Source organism: Branchiostoma lanceolatum, chromosome 14 (genome assembly GCF_035083965.1).
Source record: "Branchiostoma lanceolatum isolate klBraLanc5 chromosome 14, klBraLanc5.hap2, whole genome shotgun sequence".
NCBI classification, from domain to species: Eukaryota; Metazoa; Chordata; class Leptocardii; order Amphioxiformes; family Branchiostomatidae; genus Branchiostoma; species Branchiostoma lanceolatum.
This window is the reverse complement of record NC_089735.1, coordinates 13,985,760-14,009,280: the sequence shown is the minus strand read 5'-3', so window position 1 is coordinate 14,009,280 and position 23,521 is coordinate 13,985,760. Positions and strand designations below refer to the sequence as shown.

The following is a 23,521-nucleotide window of genomic DNA, read 5'->3' as shown; positions in this document are numbered from 1 at the left end:
TAGACCTAAGGGGTGATCGCTGTTTTTTTTTTTAAATTTCATTTGTTTATTTTGTTTTGAATGTCACATATTTTGGAAAAGGACCAGATGTACAGCGCATATGAACACTTGACTGATCTGTGATCTAGCGTTGTGATAAATCCCATAGGACGTTATGCAGTGATAACAATACGGACTTACGTACGTTCGCATGCATGCGTAACTAAACAGTAGGCGTTCATCATTCTAACGTCAGACATCATGTGAGGGGAGTGTCGTATTGTGACAAACCAGTCTCCATGGCATACGTAATTACAGAATTAGGATACATAGTGACATGGAAATGGTCAGTAGCTTGTGTACATGCGCATGTGCACTGAAATAGAAGTCGATGATTGGTAAGAAAAACCACATGCTCTGTATCGTCATGTAGGAGGGGAGATCTCCTACGTGACGAGCAACAATGGTTTCAATACGTATACCACGGGCTGTCTGTCACCATACGAGGAGGGACCCGTATATTACCCAATCAGTTTGCGGTGCATACTTGATTACTGATTATAAAACCATGCAGACGAACGAATAGTGAATCAAGGCAACGGTGAAATAATATATTCACACGTTTATGAAAGGAAATGGTTTGTTCATATAAGAGGTCTGTAAAATCAGCAGACAATGTACAGGAAGTCAACAGTCAACAATTATTTGGGCATGGTCGTGTCTTGATTGGCTAAGACCATGTTGATTCAATTAAATGGATAATATTCGCGCGCGTATAAATTTTCGTTCGTTAAAAAGTTTTCGACCAAACAGTGAATCGTGAAAAAACAGCAAAATGAAAAAAAAACATATATCAATGAATCGGAAAACGGCTACTAATGTCGTAGCATAATGCCAAAAGCTATTTCAACATCAAAGATGTGGAAAAAAAACGAAGAACTTAATATTGTTCGGTAAACCGTAATCTGTGCGGTTTAATCATTTGTTCAACCTTCCTAACCATTTAGATTTCATAATGAAGGAAAGTCTTTGCCATACTTTTTTTAAGCACACTCGCATCGGTTTAGGGGTCCAAAGAGGATACCATCCATATGATAGTATCAACATGGCTTAACTGTACACGTACGATTGAACTGGATGACGTGTGTGAGTAGTCTTTAAGACACTGGGAATCGTTCAAATGACAGTTCAAACTACGTAAAAAAAACTATCCAATCATAAAAGCGATGACCCGAAAAGAAGAAGATATTGTGGTACAGTCAAACCTGCCCAAGGCGACCACCCGGCGGACCGAGCAAAAACGGTCGCGATGGACAGGTGGTCGCCATGAAGAGGATTCCACTCATAACATGTTTTTAGGTCAAGGTTTTCAAATACAAATACAGTACTTAAATGGATGGAATATTATGTGAATTTAGACAGCATGACCCCCACCAGATTCAATTCTCATTGACAGAAAGATCCTACATAAATTACATTTTCCGTTATCGTTGTAATAATTGTTAACCGCTACATCGTGTACAAATTTTCGTCATAAATTATTATGACTACAAAACAATGGTTGCCTCTATGATCTCGCAGCGCCTTCCCGCATTCACACGTTACATCAAATACTAGTAGTACACACACACACGCACATCATCGAAGTTTTAAGGCCTAAGACAAATCCCTAGAAAACACTTGCTGGCCCCAGCCTTTTTTCGGGCGCCGACCGCTGGATAAAACGGGCAAAAAGTTTTCGATCTGACAACTGAATATGAAAACGGAACGGTGTGATTTCGTCGCGCCGCGCCGCCAAGCTCTGAGCGACCGCATCGAAAGGTAAGTCAGTGCAGCGCAGCAGAACGCACAGCGGCCAATAAAGGTTTGTGAGATTCATGGAAATAAATAGAAATAAGAATACTAATTTTCATCGATAACTAGAGTATTCGTAAATATTCATACACAAAAGCATCGTGTTTTAGAAAGGTCAGCGGTACGCCAAATTCCGGGTCGCGCCAAATCCAAGATGGCGTCGGGACCAAAGAACAACATTCCTCGCATGATGTTTTGCACGCCGCGAAGTCATTTTTCGGCGGAATGTAGTAAGGCACAGACACATTTTTGTTGAAAATACAAGAAATAGATAGTAATTTCTGTGAAATCTGACTTTTTGATGCCATGCACTACGTATTCGTTTTGAAAATTGAGTTTAAACCGAACTGAGTTTGCGTTAACTAATAAGATGACGATAGGCACAAGAACATCACAAACATTTGTCTTTAAAATGTTTATAGGGGGAACGTTTTATTAAAACACTTCATGGAAGAATCGATGCTATAACATTGCTATTCCATATATTTTTGCCCTTATTTTTGTCCATCAAAGTCTTGAAAGCATTTCCGTGAAATCCGACAGCAAAATGATCACCACACGCTTGAAAATTAGGCGGCCGCCATGGGCAGGGATGGTCGCAATTCGTGGCGGTCGCGGTCGCGTTGGACAGGTGGTCGCCTTGGGCAGGCAGCTTAATGCTTGTGCCAATGGGGAAAATTTTCGGGACCGGGAAAAAGCGGTCGCCATGGCCAGGTGGTCGCGTTGAAAAGGTGGTCGCCTAGGCAGGTTTGACTGTATGTAATATTACATTTTCAATATTCGTCAGTTTAAAAAAGTTTTCGACTACACTGGTTCCGTAAATCATACAAATCAGCTGCAAAATTACTAAACAAGAGTCTTAGCCCCCAGAATCTCCATCAAACTTTGTTTTTTTATTAAACCAGTTCTCCCCATTCTATATCGCTCAATGGTATGACCCACGCTGTCGGGCAAGGGGAGAAGTGACCCACTTTCGATATAAATAGCTACTGACAGGTGGGGGTGCCACAATATGCAAAACACTGCAAATATAAATTTTCCTCATTACTTATGAAAATTAAGTCCAATTTGCATAATTTGCAGTTCGTTGTATACATCTCTGTCTAAGCTACCTGCATAGTATACAATCTGTCGCTCCTTTCTTCAGTTATTCTCCTTAAAAGATTTTGACAAATACGCCATTGCAGTTCCAGTGACACATACCAGGGGGCCAAAAATCGACCTTGACCTTTCTCCCCCCAGCACCTACCCACATACCAAATATCATTACAATCCATCTACACGTTCTACAGTTATGCTGACTTTACGCATCCGGTGACACAAACATACACACACGGTGACACAAACATGCACACACGCGCACACACACGCAAACACACTAACTTTGCATGATTTGCATGATGTACACTTCAGTGTGTACATCTCTGTCCAACCTACCTGCGTACCAAATGACATGAAAATCTGTTATTCCGTTCTTCAGTTATTCTCATTTAGAACATTTTTACAAATAGACCATTGCAGTTCCAGTGACACATACCAGGGGGCCCAAAATCGACCTTGACCTTTCTCCTCCCAGCACATACCCACATACCAACTATCATTACAATCCATCTACACGTTCTACAATTATGCTGACTTTAAGCATCCAGCGACACACATGCAAACGATTTTCCTCCTTACTTATGCAAATTCAGTCTCATTTGCATAATTTGCACTTAAGTGTGTACATCGCTGTCCAACCTACCTGTGTACCAAATAACATGAAAATCTGTCGATCCTTTTTTCAGTTATTCTCCTTAGAAGATTTTGACAAATACGCCATTGCAGTTCCAGTGACACATACCAGGGGGCCCAAGATCGACCTTGACCTTCCTCCTCCTAACACCTACCCACATACCAAATATCATTACAATCTATCTACATGTTCTACAGTTATGCTGACTTTAAGCATCCGGTGACACAAACATACACATAAACACCAAACGCACGCAAAACAGTATCTCCATGAAAAAACCTTTCTTTCATGGAGATAATAAAGTTATATGCCGTAAATTGCAATATTGGAAAACGATACTAATGTTATAGAATGCCAAAGTCAAAGAAGATGTGAAGAAAGGAAAATGAAGAATCTATTAATTATTCGCCATCTGTTTTCCGAAATATTTCTTTGCAATAGTTTGCAGCATACAGATTGCCATTTTGCAGCTGTTTTGTACGACTTACAGTACAAAAATTGGCGCGGATGTCATCCATATAATCAAATCAAAATGGCCTTACTTATGAAAACCATATGTACCAAACGTTAAGACCCAAACCATCATGCCACAATGATTTTTAAAATTTCCCGCCAGTATGTTGTATCCCACCATGCATCAGAGGTCATCGACAGGTTGATAATATTTGGTGAGTCAACTTTTCCATTATTGTCTTCGCTCTAACCAAGCCGCTAGGTCATTTCTCGTTCCATAAAAATCACAAAGAAGCAGCCAGTTACTCATTTGGGTTGCAGTGAACCTCCCAATCCCGTGTCTGGTCGATAGAAGGGCTATATTTGGAGTAAAGGTATGATGTTTTGAGTACGTTGGTGGTGGTTGGGGGAGGGGGGCGTAGTCTGCAGTGTACACATAGTATACATACAGTGCATGACGTTGTACATGTAGCTTTATACTATAGCGGAAAGTCATCCTGGATCACAGCCAGACTAATGGTTTAGCGATAGAACCAATCTTGAAATGTTAACTGATTATATAGGACGCCTATGACTGTTGTTGTTGTTGACATGTTATAACGTAATTTAGCTAGATACGGGATTTTCTTCTGAATGTCTCTAGTTTTCTACCAGGTGTTGCCAACGGTATGCAAGGATGTTTGGTATCGTTATCAGTCAAGTATAACAAAATCTCTACGAATGGCTTTCCAAAGAGGCATTCCGTGTTATTTCTATTTTGGTAATTAATGATACATGACGTGGTTATAACTGATAATTGTTCTTGGGGGGTCTGCATGCAATTTCCTCTTTTGATTGATGATAACCAGATGGCTCTCAGCTAACATAAAGCATATTGCCACATTATCTGTAATTGCAAGAAGGTTAAAAATCTCTATCTAACTTCCTTGGTAAATGTAAAGCATAATTGGCTGCTTAAACTCTGGTCGACCTCAGTTCGGACATGTTGTAATGAATTGCATTTGTCATGATCATTACAAGGATGGTGATGTTAAGCTGACTGCCCTGTGTATGACTATTAGGGAGCTTCAGGCATAAGCCTCAAGTGTCAAAACCTCTAGATCTGCATGTAAAAGAACCCAACACACTTATCGAGAAGAGTAGGGGTGACCCAGTTTGCTTGGCCAAGATTAAAAAAGTGAGCCGTAGCAAAGCCGCTTTTCACTGTAGCCACTAGCTACTTGCAAAAGCAACATGCATGCTTCACCTCAATTGAGGATTACCGCTTTACCTTATCTCAGTTCAGTTATATTTAAAACAAGGTATAAGGATGTCCCTGTAGCCGCTTCGCAGTTGAGCCTTCTGTTTCCAATTAGTTGGATCCGGGAGACCCCGGATGGAATCCCGGGAAGGGTATCCTTGTCGGAGCTGCACCGTCTTTCGGAAGAGACGAAAAATGGGGGTCCCGTGTTCGAGGAGGTGCCTCGAGTGCGTTACAACAGCCTCATTACTCACATGGGTACCTACTGGCTGAAATGATACAACCTGCTGGTAAATTCTATTATTATAAAGAGATTGTCAGTTTTCTGTGTAGTTAATTATAAAACACTCTCTCCCCTCGTAGCAGCTTGAGGAGCCCAGAAACAGGAGCGGAGATGAGCTATCCCTACCCAGGGGGTGGTTACCCTGGCCAGGGCATGCCGCAGCCTGGCTTCCCAAACCCCAACCCACCTTTTCCTAATGCGGCACCTGGATATCCTCAGGTATGTCTTTCAATGTTTTTCTTCTGTCTTCAAGTGACATCCACCGTAGATCTGTTTTCATTCTGACGACACTAGCACCCCTGTCATAGTTTGTGCAGAATCATATCTGTATAGGCTACATATAATCATCCTTTGGCATAACACACCAGCTTCACAGGCACGCTTCACAGGGAAGCAGCTGGTTATATTAGAATGAACGACCGGCCCACATCTGATTGCAAGCGTAGTTTAAATTAAAGCTCAGCTTTAATCTAATGAGGATGTTCCTACAGTTAACTTCATTCTATGATAGTTCTAGGAAAATATGAGTTTTTGAACACCTCAATTCTAGGTTGATAGCTCCGGTGATTGAATTCACGATTTCAATATTTATATTTTATCATATAAAAAGAACCCATAATTCAATAACTAAAGCAGAATGAATGCCTTAAAAAAGCATTTTTAAAATTTCTGTGTCTGTGTAAAGCAAACTCTGTCATCAATGGCTATAACAGGCTTTTCCCTGGTTCTAGCATGATTTAACCAAGCTAGTTTCTATTCATACATGTATTAGGGTCCTGCTACAATGCCCATGCCTGGTGCACCTCCTTCCCAAGCTCTGTATGGAGGTCCTGCAGGTTATGACCAGATGCCAGCGCCCCCTGGTGGTCCCGGGCTGCCCTACAGTCCTCAACCACCCTTGGGTTTCCAGGTCAGTAAAAACCTATATAGTAACGCTACAGGTTTAAATCTGTGTAGACAGTTCACATTTTGTACAGCTTGAGTTGCTCAAACTGTGACAATGATTTGATAACAAAATTGTATTTGTCTTAGGGGGGGGGAGAAGAAAACAGTTTATCCAAGCTCCTTCTTTCTTTACTGAGTACAGACATCTTTGCATTATAGTATCATTGAATACAACTGTTATGTGTTTCATTCGTGACACAATACTCATGATCACCTCTTAAATGTATGACACACACAGCTTGCATGTTACTGGTGCAAAAAAAGCATTCATATACATGTATCATAACTCTAACAGGTGTCATTTAGTCAAGAACTACAGTAATATACAGCGGCTACCAGAAGTAGCATTACTGCAACAGAACATTGCAATTGTCACATCATCATCATAATCCATTCTGTGCAAGGATTGGCTTGTTTTCAACTTTCATCTGTAGCCTTCTATGTGTATCTTACTTTAGCAATGGATGCTCTGCTTTGCCATGTTCACTAACTTTTAACTGTTTCACTCTTCATGTAGTTTAGTAACCCTTTAGATGTGTTACCAGATCATGCCTCTAGCCTTACTTTTGCTTTGTAACAGTCGACATTGAGATTTAATAAAGAATAATTAATACATCTCCTCTGTACAATTATTTATACTACATATAGTGAATGTAGTAGAATGGCATTATAATGCTATTAGACTATTGCCTATACTGTGCTATATGTAGGAAACAATTTCTGTCCATATGAGAAGTATTATAATTTGGTCTCAGACCTTAGATATAGAATAATTTATAAGTCTGTTCAGTAGTCGATGTCTGTACTGAATGTACATGTATATCTGTCCTAGAGAGATGCTTTCAATCGGTTTATGATTTCATCACATTATGTTACACAAGTGAAAATTATGTAACAATGCATTGAGCTCTCCTAGTATATATTGCATATATTGCAGCATGATGATATGCTGCAGACAAAACTGAAGAACTGAAGATTTGGGATTTCAAGTCATTGGATTCCTCAAGCTACATCAGAAGCACGGAGAAAAGCATGTGTGAATGTAAGGATAACAGAGTGATGTGAATAATCATGATATTGTTAGAATTCATTGTCCAAATCTAGCAGATAATTTGTGAAGGGAGATATGGGGGTTTGAACAAAAAGCGATTTAACTGCATTTTGTGTCATTGTACATGTTCTTTTTACAATTCAATTTGACGTATGTTGATAATGATACTATAGTAGATCTATGTACATGTTATGTATCCATGCCACATGGCAAAAGTAGATACAAGAAGTTTTACCTCCACTTATATATAATACTTTCTTAGAAAAGAAACTAAATATTTCTTACTTTCCACACTGTACTTAACAGCGTTGATACTCCCTCTTACAATGTTGTTCTCAAACTCTACCTCTACTCTAGGTGGACATAGCAAGCAGAGCAAAGCAATGATATCTTGTTACAACAATAAAGAGACACCTTACACCTGTAATATGAAAATATGATATTGCATTTGTGAAAAGCCTGTTTTATTTCTAACCATTTAGACTGTGTATACTTATGTGCTTGTTGACACTTAATTGAACCAGAACATACTGTTAAAGTGGGACTAAACTTGAAATTGAAAAGCCTACTATACTATGCTAAATACACCCCAAAGTCATTAGTTCTCGATTGTTTTACATTACGTCCGTCATAGTTCAGGGCTCTCCTGCCGTTTTGCAACTCACGCTGTTCTGACGACTACGAATTTTATCCTTTTTTGATGATTGAATTAGGTGACGTCAGTCATCTGCATTTCCCAACTACACGTATTATCAATAAGTCTTTTCAAGCTGGCTTTCCTGTGCCCTGGAAGCCAGAGATATCTGCGGGGCAGTTAGTGACTTGCCCCCGGAAAAAGCGGCACGTAAAGCGGCCAGATGTTGTTGCTTTCTAGAGGCAAGTCCCTAGCCGCCCACAGATATCTCTGGCTTCCAGGGTAGCTTTCCTGGTGATGGATTTCAAGGAATTTTCCGACGAATTCAAGAGAATAGACCTCTTTCCAGTTACGGCGGCCATTTTGAATTCCCAGAGGTCAGCTCGGGGTCATGCACCAAAACGAGGCAGTCCCTGACTCAGATCCTACTATAACCCTGGGTAATGCCAGTTATACCATCTTCGGTGGTACATTTCGCCCCTCGAAGATGAAATAATGCAATATATGTGCCTTTCGTATATAGAAAATATTGTTGTGGACATTTTGACTTATTTTTGGCTGAATTTTTATTAGTTTTTTTACAGTTTTTGACGGGTAACTTAAGGACAGTATCTACCGTGTATCCTCCTTAAAATCTTTTCTAGTAGGATTAATACAAGACCTGAAAAGTCTAGCTGCAGACTGGCATTCTTGTGGGTAAAAAATTAGAAGACAATTGGCAGTTGTTCCGACAATTTCTCGATACCAAGATCCGTTCTGCAAACTAAGCTCTATGGGGTCGACCGGTCAGGTCCAATGCAGAACTCAGTGGAGAAGGCGGAGTAAATCACAGATGCGTCCCCATCACTAGTTGCCAGTGTAGTTAGTTTGGTAGAGAGTGGGGTCGATCCCTGTCCCACTGGCGATAACATTTACGTGTATAGTGTTTCTTTGCCAGGCCGATCTTAGCATTGAGAAGTCGTCAAAATCACAGGATAGATCTGCTAAATTTCAGCCCACAATGATCTGCACTCAAATTGTGGAAGTGTATGCTACCAAAACTATCATTGGAGCAAACTGACATACAAATATACAAAGAGCGCATCCAGTGTGTACCCCACCTTTCCAACTGCACTGAGTTCTGCATTGGACCCCAATCACTCCATGGAGCTCAGTGTTTGCAGAACGGATCTTGGCATCGAGAAATTGTCGGAACAACTGCCAATTGTCTTCTAATTTTTTACCCACAAGAATGCCAGTCTTCAGCTAGACTTTTCAGGTCTTGTATTAATCCTACTAGAAAAGATTTTAAGGAGGATGCACGGTAGATACTGTCCTTAAGTTACCCGTCAAAAACTGTAACAAACGAAAAAAAAATTAGCCAAAAATAAGTCAAAATGTCCACAACAATATTTTCTACATATGAAAGGCACATATATTAGATTATTTCATCTTCGAGGGGCGAAATGTACCACCGAAGATGGTATAACTGGCATTACCCAGGGTTATAGTAGGATCTGAGTCAGGGACTGCCTCGTTTTGGTGCATGACCCCGAGCTGACCTCTGGGAATTCAAAATGGCCACCGTAACTGGAAAGAGGTCTATTGACGAATCAGGCTTTGGATTCGAAAAATTCCTCGAAATCCATTCCCAGGCAAGTCAGCTGAAAAAGCCCTAATTTCAAACTAGTTGGGATATTCTAGTCGGGTGTATTTTAGCATAGTATGTTAGGCATTCTAATTTTAGCCCCCCCTTTGAAGAAACTTTTCACCGTACTTAACAAGGGACTAACCATTCCTTTTCCCTGGTGTTTTGCATGCAGACAATGGTGGATGATGCAGCAGTAAGTGCCTTGCTGTGTGACATGTTCTATCCCTAATCATTCTTCATTCTGTCTAACTGATACCATCTTTACTTTAAGTTTGATGAGCTCCTTAAGTGTGAACTAAACAGCTTTTGGTACAGATTAAGCTAGAAAGAGTCAATTAATCAATCACTCACTCCGTCGAGCTCGCTCCTCATCTCCTGACCAGTTGTCAATTGACAGATTCTTGTAGATTTCTTTCTAAAGCGTAAACAATGTAGACTTCTTGCTTGTTTTGTTTCTAGATGTTTGCTGATGTGTGTTTCAGAGTCTGTTTGATATAACTTAGTTACACCTCATGTACATGTACCTTGTATCATGTTCATCTTTGGATCATTGATATGCACGCAGACATCATAATAACAATAATAATCTGGTTTGTATGTCTGCATGGATGAGATATTATGATAACACCCTTTAGAGATCCCACATCTGATTTGCAATTCATCATCAATTTATTTGCAGTTTAAACAATTAAGACTGTCTTTCATAAACATATACATAAAATGTTTATAATAACTCACTTTACTTTACCTTCATAAATCATGTATATTCATTTTTATTTCAAATTAATATCTATGTTTATTATTTTTCTAACATTTTATTCTAACTTTTCCCCCCAACAGACTGTTGCTATGGCAGCTACAGCCTTTCGAGGAGGGGCGGGGTCTGTTGCCATGCCGACGCCTCAGCCTCCTGGGCCTGCACCATACCCATCTGCTGGCGGGGGTGCCCCTCCTTATCCTGTAGTCGGTGGAGGGACATCAGCCCCTCCGTATCCTCAGGCCCCCCCGCCAGCCGGTGGTTCCTTCCGATCTGCTCCTCCTCCTACTCAGGTGAGGAATTAAGAAAAATGGGGATAAAAAAATGGCATTACTGTAAATGCATTTAAGTTTGTGTGGTTTTTATTTCGAGCTAAGGCGAAAATGGAGTGTTTGCGGTGGTTTTAATTTCGCGGCAGCGCTATAGTCACAAACCGATACAGTATTAGACAATAATGTTTGTGGTGTCTTTAAGTTTGTGGTGAAATGGTAGGTGCGGAAACTGCGAACATAAAACCACCGCGAACATTTCTGCATTTACAGTATACTCAAATCAGTATTGTAGCCATTACAATGACCTTATCACTTTTTTTCCTTTTCATACCTACATTTTTGTACTTATAGACAATATCTTTTAAGTCTGAATGGCTTTCCTTACACCATCAAATTGAATGCAAATTAGATGTTTTATTTTTACTTAAGCTTCTTCTTGATGTATTATACATTTAAAAGTTTCCTGTATGTTGCACTGCTGTCCAGTGTTTTTATTTTACATTTTGTTCTATAGAAAAAAGTTGTCTGCCTTTTTTGGTGCTCTGAGCGACTTACTCTTTTCTAGCCTTGTCGTGTCTCCATTTTCATGTCCACAATCTGTTATTTCACTTTAAACTTGTTTTTCTGTCTGAATACAGTTGTTACTCTGTTATACTGTACTGCAGTTCACAGTCTCTTGTTTACTGTCTCTGTGTTCCTGTCAGTACCCTAACCCTTACCTGTCGCCCCCCTCCCCCCAACCTCCACGAGCCCCATCACCTGTACCCCCTCCTATGCAGGTAAGGAAACCCTGCATCACAGCTCTCTGATTCTTTAATTCTTTGCTTTGTCATTTTTCACAGTTCTCATATTTTTGTCTTTTTTTCTACATGAAGCTATCTTTCTGTTTTTAAAATGACTTTGAGGCTGGTGTATTTTTGAGTTGACTATTTTGTTTGCTATCGCAGTATCAGAACCCTTACCTCTCCCCACGGTCCCCACGACCATCCCCTGTCCCCTCCCCCATCCCCTCACCCATCCCCTCACCCGTTCCGTCCCCCATGCCCCAACCATCAAGTTCGCCCCTGCCACCCAGGTCACCACAACCATGGGGACAATATGGGTACTCGGTATGAAAGTGTTAATCTCTTAGCATGTATACAATGTTGATACTGGTGTTACCGGTTGTGCTGTTTTTGTTATGTCATTTGAATGTTTTCTCATAACATGTCCTATCCATTGCCATCACCTCCTAAGGATCATGGTTTCCATATGTTATACATTCCTGTTTGCATTTGTTTGGTGTGAAAATTTGACACATTCAAGAATGAAGAATGCTAGCTAAATAAAAAGACTCTTTTTACACAACCAAGAGATTTATTCCACCGACGTTTCGGTGACCATCTGCCACCTTCTTCAAGGCAATTCTGACTGGTTCACATAGTAATGCAGCACAGGTGTCGCTGCTTATATATAATGAGATTCATTCCCAAATGCAAAGTGTATAATACATAATTATGTACAATCACAGGGGATGACATCACTATGCGGTCCCAAACGTAAAGACTATCGATCAAGTTACTTACCAACCTGATGAAACTATTCACGGATGCTAGCTAGCTATTATGTTATAAATACACATAATGTCACATCTTTCTGTACTTTTTCTATTCAATAATGGTGTGGATCTGTGATATAAAATGTAAATTTTTGTGTGTTTATAGTCTTAATCTATTTGATGATCCTGTTCATGCAGCCCCACCCTCAGATGCCATCAGCCCCAGGGAGTCAGCGACGACCCCCACCCCAGGCCCCGACTGCCCCAGGGGGTCACAGGACTGCCCCTGCCCAGGGGACGCCACAGTCTGCTACAAGCAGTACAAGCCAAACTGTAAGTGCCGTAGCAATAGGGTAGAATGGTCACATTATCCATACAGCAAACATTGTGGATAAAAACTGCATCATTCTACTTGGTTCATTCTCCTACGCAGAGTCTTCTCCACGGACTATTTAATATATCTTAGGGAGTCTCAGCTAATGCTACGTTCACATTTCCAAACAGGGGACCAGCTGACAGTTTGCAGAAATGAAAATTATGACATAAAAGACTACAAAACACACAAAATTATTAAAAGAAAATAGTCATGAACATAGTGTTGTAATATTGATGTCAACTGGCTAGGCCTTGGTTTAGAAATGTGACCATAAACCATAAGCATAAACCCGCCTGAGGTTTTAGTAGGTGTGGCCTCTAACCAGCCGTTCAATCAGAGAATTGGCTTTACCTAAAGAAAACATTTAGGCGGTTCTGTGACTGGCTGACAGCATGGTTAGAGGCCACGCCCACAAAAGTGGAAACCTCAGCCCGGTTTATCATTATCACAAGGCACATTGTACAGGCTAAGGGCAAGGCATAGCAGTTGATTGTGCATCTATGTTATTAAAACCGCTGACTTGAATATCCTACAAACCCTATTTTGCTGTAAGTGACGTTTCACTGTTTCTTCTAACACAACAGCGTCACAAGTATGGCACCCTGCGGGAACACCAGCCATTCGACCCCCACGCTGACGGACAAACGCTGAGAAACGCGATGAGAGGAGTGGGTAAGTTATGATGGAACAGACAAAGAAGAAAAGGAAAATGGAAATTTCGTGTTGCAGAAAGATTTGATATTTTAAAGCTCCAGCAACAAACTAATTTGCATGTCAAACAATGAATTTTGAACTTTTAATGCATCAAAGAACGGAAAATATATAAATCCGACCAAAAGGAGAAGAACGTACTTGTTTAGTCCCAAAATAGCAGAGCATTTGGGGGTTGATACTTTTGTTGAAGTGTATACTATGTGATAATTTTTTCTTTTGTTTGAACATACAGGGACTGATGAGAAAGCTATCATTGATATCATGGCCCATAGATCTAGTGAACAGAGACAGAATATCATCTTGCAGTACAAGACCATGTATGGAAAGGTAAAATATACCAGTAGTTACTGACCAGTAGTTGCTGACTTAAGATATTAAAATAGTGTCCACATCAAATATCAACATAAGTTATTACTCATATCTGTACACTTTGTCAGTATCAAGAAATTTTTGTTAAGTGCTCTGAATGTATATGGTGCTCCATATAGTCAAGAAAAGAAGTGACAGGTTTCAATTGTAGGAGATGAATTTATCGATGTACTTTTGGCATGGTAGTGTGTTCATGAAGTTCATTGTTGCATTTGCAACAGTATCAACAAGAGTTCCAAGATATCACGAATCAGTGAAATAATAAGTCTCGTAATCATATTTCTTGTTTAATCGTTACAGTAACTGTAGTTCCTTTGAAATTAAGGTCATGATTTACATAACATGTGTCCATTGATTACTTTATGTCACTATACTGTGAAATGTGACTTGCATATGGAAATATAACTGCGAAAACACCAGACAAATAAAAAACAATGAATTTTTGTACCTGATAAATGACTATTTGTACGACCTCTAACCTGTACTTCCTGCCACCCTGGCAAGTCTACCCTTTGCGGTCATCTTCCCTCTCACTAGCTGTCACTCAGACAAATGACTGCAGGCACACAAACAGACTCACACACCAAAAACATAGCATCCATACATGAAGTCAAAAATGTAATTGTACATATTTTACAGGACTTGATAGCCAACTTGAGGAGTGATTGTGGAGGGAGGTTTGGACAGGTGATAGAGTACCTGTGTATGACACCTGCACGTTTGGACGCCTACCTGATCAGGAATGCCATCAAGGTATGCTCAACATTTCAACAGATGATCTAGTAACTTCCTTGTGAAAGTAAAAGAAATTTCAAACCAGTTAAGCTAACCAAAGAGCTATTTTTCTACTGTTGTGACAGAGAAAGGAAAGTGATCTCGAACCGGTTTAGCTCAAATGAACTCAATGAACAATGAATCTTCCACTGGTCGTGACAGAGAAGACAGACGCTATGTCCAGTATTTACAGGTTCATTGTATGGGGGAAATTCCCCTAGCTCTTTTTGACAAGCACATTGAACAGTGGACCACGGCTTAACGTTCCGTCCTAAGAACTGCAACACTTTCCGGTAGCATGAATGTCGGTCGAACGACACAGCCAGGATTCAAACTCCCAACCTCTTGGTCCAGATGCAGTGTCACTATAATAACTGCACTAGTTAACAAGACAATGTTTTTCCTTAACAAGACAACTAAAGGCTTTACATTATAAGCAGTTCTGGTGCATATATTTACAGTACAACATGTCAGATCAATTTGAAATGTTAACATGTTTGTAAAAGTTGTGAGGATTATTCCGTTTAAATGTAGTTACTGGTCAACTATTTTGCTTTTCCAGGGGTTGGGAACTGATGAGAAAGTGCTGATAGAAATCTTAAGCACACGGACGAACCAAGAGCTAGCAGAAATCAGGATGGCTTATAACTCAGGTGTGCTCCTTTTTCTGATCTTTTTCTTGCGTTGTTCCATTCGGTATTCGGTCTCCAGGATCCGTACCTCTGCCAGGGATAGAACGTTGCGTGTTGGTACATACAAAAATTTCACCCCATCTGTCCAAAAATCTGAATTTCATGATATGAAACTGACAAAAATGTATATTTGTAAGTTTGAAATGACAGATTTAACAACAAAAATCACCAACATGGGCTCCCAAACAATGAGAAGGACATAAAAGTTGAAAGCTGGAGACAGCCCTTCAGTCAGTAATCATGAACAGTTTGGATAATGTAAACAGTAAAACCATGCATTTTTCAGTCTCAAAGTGACATACTTCAATGCACTTTTGGGATATATTTCTACACGATTTTGATTTAGCTGTACCTTTTGGTAAGGGTAGATTGTGTTTATTTTATGTGCTGTGCTATGCCTATGACTGTACAGTACTTGAGTGTTAACTTCCTTTTCTCCTCTTTGACCCATACAGACTACAACAAAAACTTGGAGCAGGACATTATCGATGACACGTCTGGCCACTTCCAAAGGTTGATGGTGTCTTTAGCACAGGTAAGGCTTCTGCTCTGTGTCAGCATTCATATTACATTTTTAAAATACATTGTGTTAAAAGAATTAAAGAAACACAGCCACTGGTTTGTTGTACTTGCTTTCAAAGAAGAAACTTGGCGTTGCATGACCTAATGGTGTTTGGCCAAGAGCCCAGATTTCTTAAGTTCGAGTTCCCTGACATGTTCTGATGTTACATGTCCTTGGGAAAGGCACTTTACAAGTCATTGAATTTCCTCACTTCACTCAGGTGAAAACAAGTACCTAGGTTTGGTTAGGGACATCCTTTGGATAGAGGTCCCAAGTATCAGGAGAGTCACATCTTGAGCACGTAAAAGAACCCACCACACTGATCAAAAAGAGTTACTCTCATCTCCCAAATAAACGTACCGGTACGTTTATTTTTTTCAGCCTCAAAATCCACCCAGTACGTTCTTATTTTGGACGGTACGTTTATTGTTTTTTTGAAAATCCATCGGGGCTTTGCTTACCAGAGATCCCCCTTATGTCGAAAGTTTAGTTTTTTCCCCATATTTCCCCGATATTTTTGCTCCTAAATCGCTATAATTCGACCAAATGACGTGGATTTCCCCGCCGATACAATGACCCGACATTTGTGAAACCCTGACGGTACTAACATATCCGTCGATCTCGCTACAAAGTAACATTGTTATTAGGAGAAAATAAGACAGCACACTGAAGTTTTGAAATGTATTTTTCATATAAACAACTTTGACAGTCTCTGTTTAGATCGTAAACCAAACACGCTGATCAGAAAAGAAATTACATGTATATGCCAGCGGCGCACAGTGTTTCAAGTTAACACATGTAAGATTACTCACGTGAGATCAAGGAGGTTAAAATACAGCCTTTCCCAAAAACTTTGAAAATCTAAAAACAACACCTTGTAAAAATTGTGTCTTAGCATTAGAAACTGTATAATCACTTTAAAAATATACTAGAACATTTAAATCCTACCACAAACATGTACATTTAGTCCTTCGAAAATCGCCACAGTAAAGACGCATGGCAGTGATATTCCGTGGGAATGTTTCTCATACATGGAAGAGCTCACCTTGAAGAAGGGGAAACAACTTTTTTTGATCTATAATAAGTATAAATAAAACTCCTTTGCCTCAGTCAGAAATGTGCATGACAATTTAACAAAAATAATTTTCCATAGTAAAGTCTATACACAAAATTAGATTGCAATCTAGTCACTGTTATTATCTCATAAAAATGCTTTTAAAAAGATCACTCCTCTACAGAGAGAGTGCCCAGGCTTTCCAAGAATTTTGGGTGTAAGCCCCGCCCCTTACTGTGTTGGTGCCGCTACCATGGTTACTGTCTGGCTCACCCTTTCACAGGCCCTTTGATGTGTAACATGAGAACCCTGTGGTTTGTTGCCACCAAACCTCCATGTTGCAACATTGTACAGGCCTGAGGTATCTAATTGACAAATTTGTTGACAATTTAGTCTCTCAAAATGAAAGTTTTTTTTCTACATACAAGGCTAATTTTTGGATTTGAAATTATTTGGATAGCAACAACACTGAACCAAGGACAATATATGATAATATCCTTAACATTATATAATATATTATAATGTGATTTTGTTCTATATGCAATGCATGACACGATAAATGGCAAGTTCCTCCTTTTCTGTATGGCTTCTACAAATAAGTAATACTTTCACTGAGCATATATTCAGTAATTTTCTAGACGTTGATACATATCTGAAAACAGAGTAGACTCTGAAGGTGTGAAGTGAACTGAGAAGTTTGGCGACTACTTGTGTTTGATGATGTCACTTTATACAATTTTCCTTGATCACTTGCTTCAATTTCCAAGTAGAAAATGCATGTATCATGTACATTTTCACTTGTTGAAAATTGAAAGCACCGTTCACCCCTGGTTAGGGGTCATAGCGGGGAACCTATGCCCAATTTTTCCAAAAATTTTGCATCTTACTATACATTTAAGTGTTACAAAGAGTAGGGGTCCTTCCCAGTGTGAGTGTATCAAACCATACAGTCTAGTCAGGGTTGACATCTTGAAAACGTGATAGTCACCTGTTATGTCAATCTTTCCACAAATGTGGTAAATCTCAATAAGTAAATCAGGCATAAACGAATAAAAAGAACCTACCTGCTTATCATCTCCTTTCCCGAGGACAGATTAGTAGCATCACTAGCATGGACACAGTTTATGTGTCAATTTGGTCATTTTCCAGGGGGTATGTTTATTCCGGGGGGTACGTTTATTAGATTTTGAAGATTTGTCCGGGGGGTATGTTTATTCCGGGGGGTATGTTTATTTGGGAGATGAGAGTAGGGGTCCTTCCTGGTGTGAGTGGATAAAATAGATATGTCCGAATATGCAGCTTGTACTTTTTTGTCATAACAAACCTGGTGTGTTACACCATGAAGTGGTTTACCAGGTATGCTGTGCAGTACAAACATACAAACTACAAGCTTCACAGCCATGGTGTTTTTTGTTTGAATGCAGGGGAACAGGAGTGAGAGCACAACCGTGGACATGGCACAGGCTCAGAGGGAGGCTAAGGTAAGGGCATCAGGGCATATTCATTTGTTTAAAGTTTTCTTTTTTTCATGCAGCTTTGCTGAGGTTTTCTTGGCATTTTGAGTGTTCTCAAAATGTCTAATAATACAGTAACTATTTTTTTTAGAAAGTTCAAACTTTATTGTGCAAACAGCTTTGCTGACTTTGGTTACAACTTGCATAGTCTGAGCATTTTGAGTGTTGTTAAATCATCTTATCTTCGAAAGGATGTTGGAGATTCTTTTAACACAACCAGTAACAATAAAGAATTTCCAACATCCTATGTTCTACCATCCTGATGAAATTATTTTTGGAGGTATCTTAGAAAGTTCAAATTTTAGTGTTCAATCAGCTTTGCAGTCATTGAGACTGAACTGTGTTCATTTTACACAGTGCATTTTCAAAACACTAATAAGACCAACTGCATTAAAAGATACAATGTTAAAATGATATAGCGTTATACAAGATGATTAGAATATGACAACAACAAAGACAACAACGTCACCAGAGTTTTCTGATCATGAATGGTAGTGTTCTTCAGATAGATTGTAGTGTTTTTGGTCTGTTTGACTTGCTTTATAAAAAGTCCAACACGCCTATGGAGGGGTAAGTGTGGGATGTTCCAACTGCCAGAGGCAGGAACAGCCTGCAAGGATGGTAGTGAAATCTGAAATACGTTTGTCTCTCTGTTCTAGGAGTTGTACGATGCAGGTGAGAAGAAGTGGGGCACGGACGAGTCCAAGTTCAACGCCATCCTGGTGCAACGCAGCCCCGCCCAGCTCCGGGCCACGTTTGACGAGTACAGCAGGCTGTGTAAGTACACCATGGAACAGTCCATCAAGAGGGAGATGTCTGGAGATCTGGAGAAGGGCATGCTGGCTATTGGTGAGATTTAATTTAATTTGATTTGATTTATTGGGCTCAATAGGCCGTATAAAATGACAAGCAGCCAGGGCTACCCAACAAATGACTAAACCCGGTAACTGGACAATATACAATAGGAATTGTTACAATGCTCATGCATTAACAGAGGTAGCTTTTACATGAGTTATACAAATAGAAGTGAGATCTACCTGTTTTTGTGTACATATATATTATATAGTATAATTTGTCAAACATTTGTAATTGCAATGCTGTGGTGCATGGTGCGCTGTTGATATAGAACAAGAAGAACTTTATGGGCCACAATTGTAACATACACAATTTGTCTGGCAACTTGTACATGCAGTTGAGCTATTGCTAATATCTGACAATTCTGAGGAACTTGTCTACTTTTATGAATTATAAACAGTAAAAACACTAATTGTGCATGCTTAATAATAGTTTGTAAACATTTTTGACACCAGTATGCTGTTTCAGGAATATGTAATGTTGTCCCGCCTTTGCAGAGAGTTGTATATAGATTGACCTACATATAGGTAGATATGGCTATGACAAAAGCCTCAAAGATTGAAGCTTGATGCACTCAAAATGGCTTTACATACATGTAATCAATAGGTGCACAGGTAGGTTTTTGCTCAGCTTCTGTCTTTCCATAATTTTACAGAATCTTGTTTCTCATGAATCCTGCTGTTATGTTACCTTTATTCTAACCCATTCTTTCTCCAATGCAGTGAAGTCAGCGAGAGATACTCCTGCATACTTTGCTGAAAGGCTGTACAAATCAATGAAGGTAATTATAACATTTCATATTATTATTTTTTTTCTTTAATTTTTGAAACTTAATATATAATAAGAGGCATCATGCACAGAAACTCTACCACTATCACTTGGTAAAGTATCAAATACTGTAGATGTTGACATTTTTATAGTGGTTTAATCAATGTTTGTAGTTTTTGCGGTAACTTCACATTACCACGAAAATGCTTAATATTTTATCTTCTGCTAGCTTATACCCCCTTGTTTCAACCGCAAACTAAAAACTACCGCAAAAAAAAACATACTTTTCTCCCTACTACAAAATTAAATCCCCACAAACTTAAACTTTAAAGGCAATAACAGTAGCAGTAATTGTGATTCAAACTTGTCTAGAAACTTTACAAACACTGGTCACTTGTGGGCATTAGAACAGTGGTTTAATCATGACCGATGATATCCAACCCTAAGCTCCCGAACCACTCCCAACCATGGTTGAAGGAAGGTCGGGAGGCCATGTTTGGATATGTATGATTGGTGCTTTACCTTACATGAATGAATATTAAGTTTCACTATAAAGACGCTGAATTTTATTTTCTGTTTCACAGGGACTTGGAACAGATGATGACACACTGATCCGTGTGGTGGTGACCCGTTGTGAGGTGGACATGCAGCTGATAAAGCAGGCGTTTCAGGCCAACTATAAACAAACTCTCGGCCGGTTCATCGCTGTAAGTACCTGCTTCAACTAACCTGCCTTCGTAATGCTATCTTTTGACTTAACGTCCATTGGGTCTGACTGTAGTAAGAACAGCTATTTTGTCCGAACCAAAGTTTGTCCATCTGTACTTATTTTTCGATACTGTGATTAGCCTTCTGGCATGTACTTGATAAATAAACAACTGTTTTTATCAATCATGACTTTTTTAATGTTGTCAACAGGGTGACACTTCAGGAGATTACCAGAAGATCCTGCTGGCTCTGATTGGAGGAAAGGACTAACTTGATTAGCAGATGTCTTCTAATATATGTACCCTGGAGAAATGTTCTTGTGAAGTTTAGTGGCACTGTTTTGCATTATTAACATTGTGTCAAAATGATGTAATCAACTTTTGATTAATTGGAATGTCATTGCATGAATTTGTAAAACTTGTATGAGGCCTTTAGATATATATAGCTGATATCTAAGTATGTTTACTTCATGATTTTAGCAAGACAAATTAACTGGGACTGTTTTTAAAATTCTACTTGTCTTCCCATTTTTATACAATATTTCTATAATGCGCAATCATGATATTGTATATGATTTCAACGCAGTGGACAGAATTGCGAGGTGTTCACATGCAACGTAGGGAAATTCTAAAGAGATTATGATATCATTGAATATCAATCATTGTTGTCATTAGCATGCCTTGTGCATTTCCAAAAAAGCTGAGTGCCATTTGCAGTAGGATGCATATTTACAATGATTAGGCCACGCCAATTTATTTTGTTGCTTCTCGGAATAGCCTCTCCTGTTTTTCCCATTTTGAAAAAACAAACAAAAATTGGGTATCTATTCCCATTCACAAATTTTAACTCCCAATTTTACTATCTGTTCAGTTGTTAAACTCAATAGCCACCAAAATAGATTATAAAGGCCTGCACATACCTAAAAAGTGTGGTCATATTGATCATAAGTTATAATTTTTCATTTATTAAAACTATATTTCTCAATATCAATCCATATATTACATGGCAAAGGGTAATTTTGTTACTGAAATTATTATATAGTACAAGATCAAAGAAAGGGGTGCATTGCATAAAATTAGCCATATAAAGCTGAAACTTGAATAATCCTCTTATTCTTTAGTAAAAAATTGTATTCTTACTTTTTTTCCCCCTGTCGCTCCAAGTTTTTTCTGAAAAAATCCAAGAAGCAACAAATTAAATTGGTGTGGCCTTATTACAGAAGGTAGTTGCCTATAGTGTTAATTGTAACTCAGTAACATGTATAATTCATGTAGCTACAGTGTATGTCGTATTACTATGTCACTGTGTGATGCTAAGAAAATTCAAGGGCTTCTTTTACCTTTTTTATGATGGTTCCTGATGAGTTTAGCATAATTGGAAAATTGGTGGTTTTAGAAATTTTAAAATTATTCTTGGGGCAATAACAACATGAAACCTTTTCTAAAACGTTTATGTAGTCCTGTGATATGTAAACGTCTGTCAGTTTGATGAAAGCTTAAGTATATTTTTGGCTACGATTTTGTGAGGAATCTTTAGTCTGTAACCTGATAATGATATATATTTCAACCGGAGTGTTTTTCTGTTGTATGGTATGTGTGTCTAATATCAGGGATGAATTATTATAATCATCTACAATGTTTATTGACACAACAAGAGTACAGCAACTTTTTAAGGTCTTCTACAACTACACATACAAACAAACGATTGGATACGAAAGAACTAACCCAAGTACAAGTATTATATGCAGTTTACAACCTTCGTTTATAAAAATTCCACAAATGTGTTATAAACTGTGTGGATGTCATGCTGTTGCTGTTGAGATTCTCCGGTACCTTCCTTTATAGTGTTGCAGTATCAGGAACAACGAATAAAAAGACCTTGAAAAGGCTTGCATTGGTACTAACGTCTTTTATTTCACACTGGGTACATGTATCTGAGGTCATGTTATACTAGCAGATAACCTGTGATACTGTCACCTGCAAGTCTAGAATTTCAAAGGGTTTTAAGTTCACGAACATGTCTAACGCTGACGACTAATAAGAATGGACATTATCATAAGCATATGATATATGCTTATGATAATGTCCATTCTTATTAGTCGTCAGCGTTAGACATGTTCGTGTCCTAGTGAAAATAGTCCTGCGAAGACTTGTGCGTGTGTGAGTTCACTGAGTAAGTTAGTCAATGAGTGTAAAAACGTATTGAAATTTCCAGATGTTTAGTTTACGTCGTCGGCCAAAATGTAATTTCAGCAACTTTGGCATTGGCTAATACGTAAGATTGTGACCTTTTTTGTCCGCTCTCCTTATACTATGGAGACAAAAAACGGGGCATATGGTAAAAAGGTCACAATTTTCCCCACCAACCTCTGCTTGGAGAGTACGTTTTCACTAGAACAGTAGTATTTTAATACGCCCACCTGTTCATGATATTTGACGCAAACAAGAAACAGTTGAATAGAGAGCCCACAAATGCATCTGACGTACTTGTGTGAAACGACATTAGGCGACCAAGTTTGCAAGGCGTAATTAGGACAAGCCAGTGTAGAAAGACGTGGTCCACTAATCTCCAAGCAGATCTGGCGGTTGCAAAGACCGTATCTAACTGGCAAAAAGGACAGAAACTCCGTTAGATCTGCTTAGAGATTAGTGGTCCACACTGTTCTGGGTGCTCTACTTTAATACCGCTATATGGTTCTGGCGTGGATGGTGTATTCCTGAAGACGTTCCAAAGCCCTTGGCTGGGTGGGGCGCCAGAGATTATTT

General features: G+C 39.1%; 1 protein-coding gene across 4 annotated transcripts; it reads left to right on the top strand.

The window, feature by feature from the left end:
• Positions 1–4,189: 4,189 nt before the first annotated feature.
• LOC136448301 (annexin A5-like) lies at positions 4,190–22,645 on the top strand. 4 transcript variants are annotated; one of them, XM_066447686.1, is made up of 18 exons: positions 4,190–4,236; positions 5,625–5,763; positions 6,317–6,454; positions 9,977–9,997; positions 10,645–10,854; positions 11,538–11,612; positions 11,781–11,942; positions 12,569–12,703; positions 13,331–13,418; positions 13,693–13,787; positions 14,469–14,582; positions 15,166–15,256; positions 15,751–15,830; positions 18,336–18,392; positions 19,085–19,274; positions 20,003–20,061; positions 20,633–20,755; positions 20,967–22,645. In XM_066447686.1, exons 2-18 carry the CDS (start codon positions 5,656–5,658, stop codon positions 21,024–21,026), a joined length of 1,806 nt encoding a protein of 601 aa, XP_066303783.1. In that variant the 5' UTR covers positions 4,190–4,236; positions 5,625–5,655; the 3' UTR covers positions 21,027–22,645. The 4 variants fall into 4 exon arrangements, with proteins under 4 accessions (XP_066303783.1, XP_066303785.1, XP_066303787.1 ...); XM_066447687.1 differs by having other exon boundaries at positions 4,213–4,236; positions 5,628–5,763; XM_066447688.1 differs by lacking the exon at positions 9,977–9,997.
• The last annotated feature ends 876 nt before the right edge of the window (positions 22,646–23,521 follow it).

Coding starts and splice junctions, on each gene's coding strand:
- LOC136448301 (XM_066447686.1), top strand. CDS start 5,656: ATGAGCTATCCCTACCCAGGGGGTGGTTACCCTGGCCAGGGCATGCCG. Junction 6,455..9,976: donor AACCACCCTTGGGTTTCCAG/GTCAGTAAAAAC, acceptor TTTTGCATGCAG/ACAATGGTGGATGATGCAGC. Junction 13,788..14,468: donor ACAAGACCATGTATGGAAAG/GTAAAATATACC, acceptor CATATTTTACAG/GACTTGATAGCCAACTTGAG.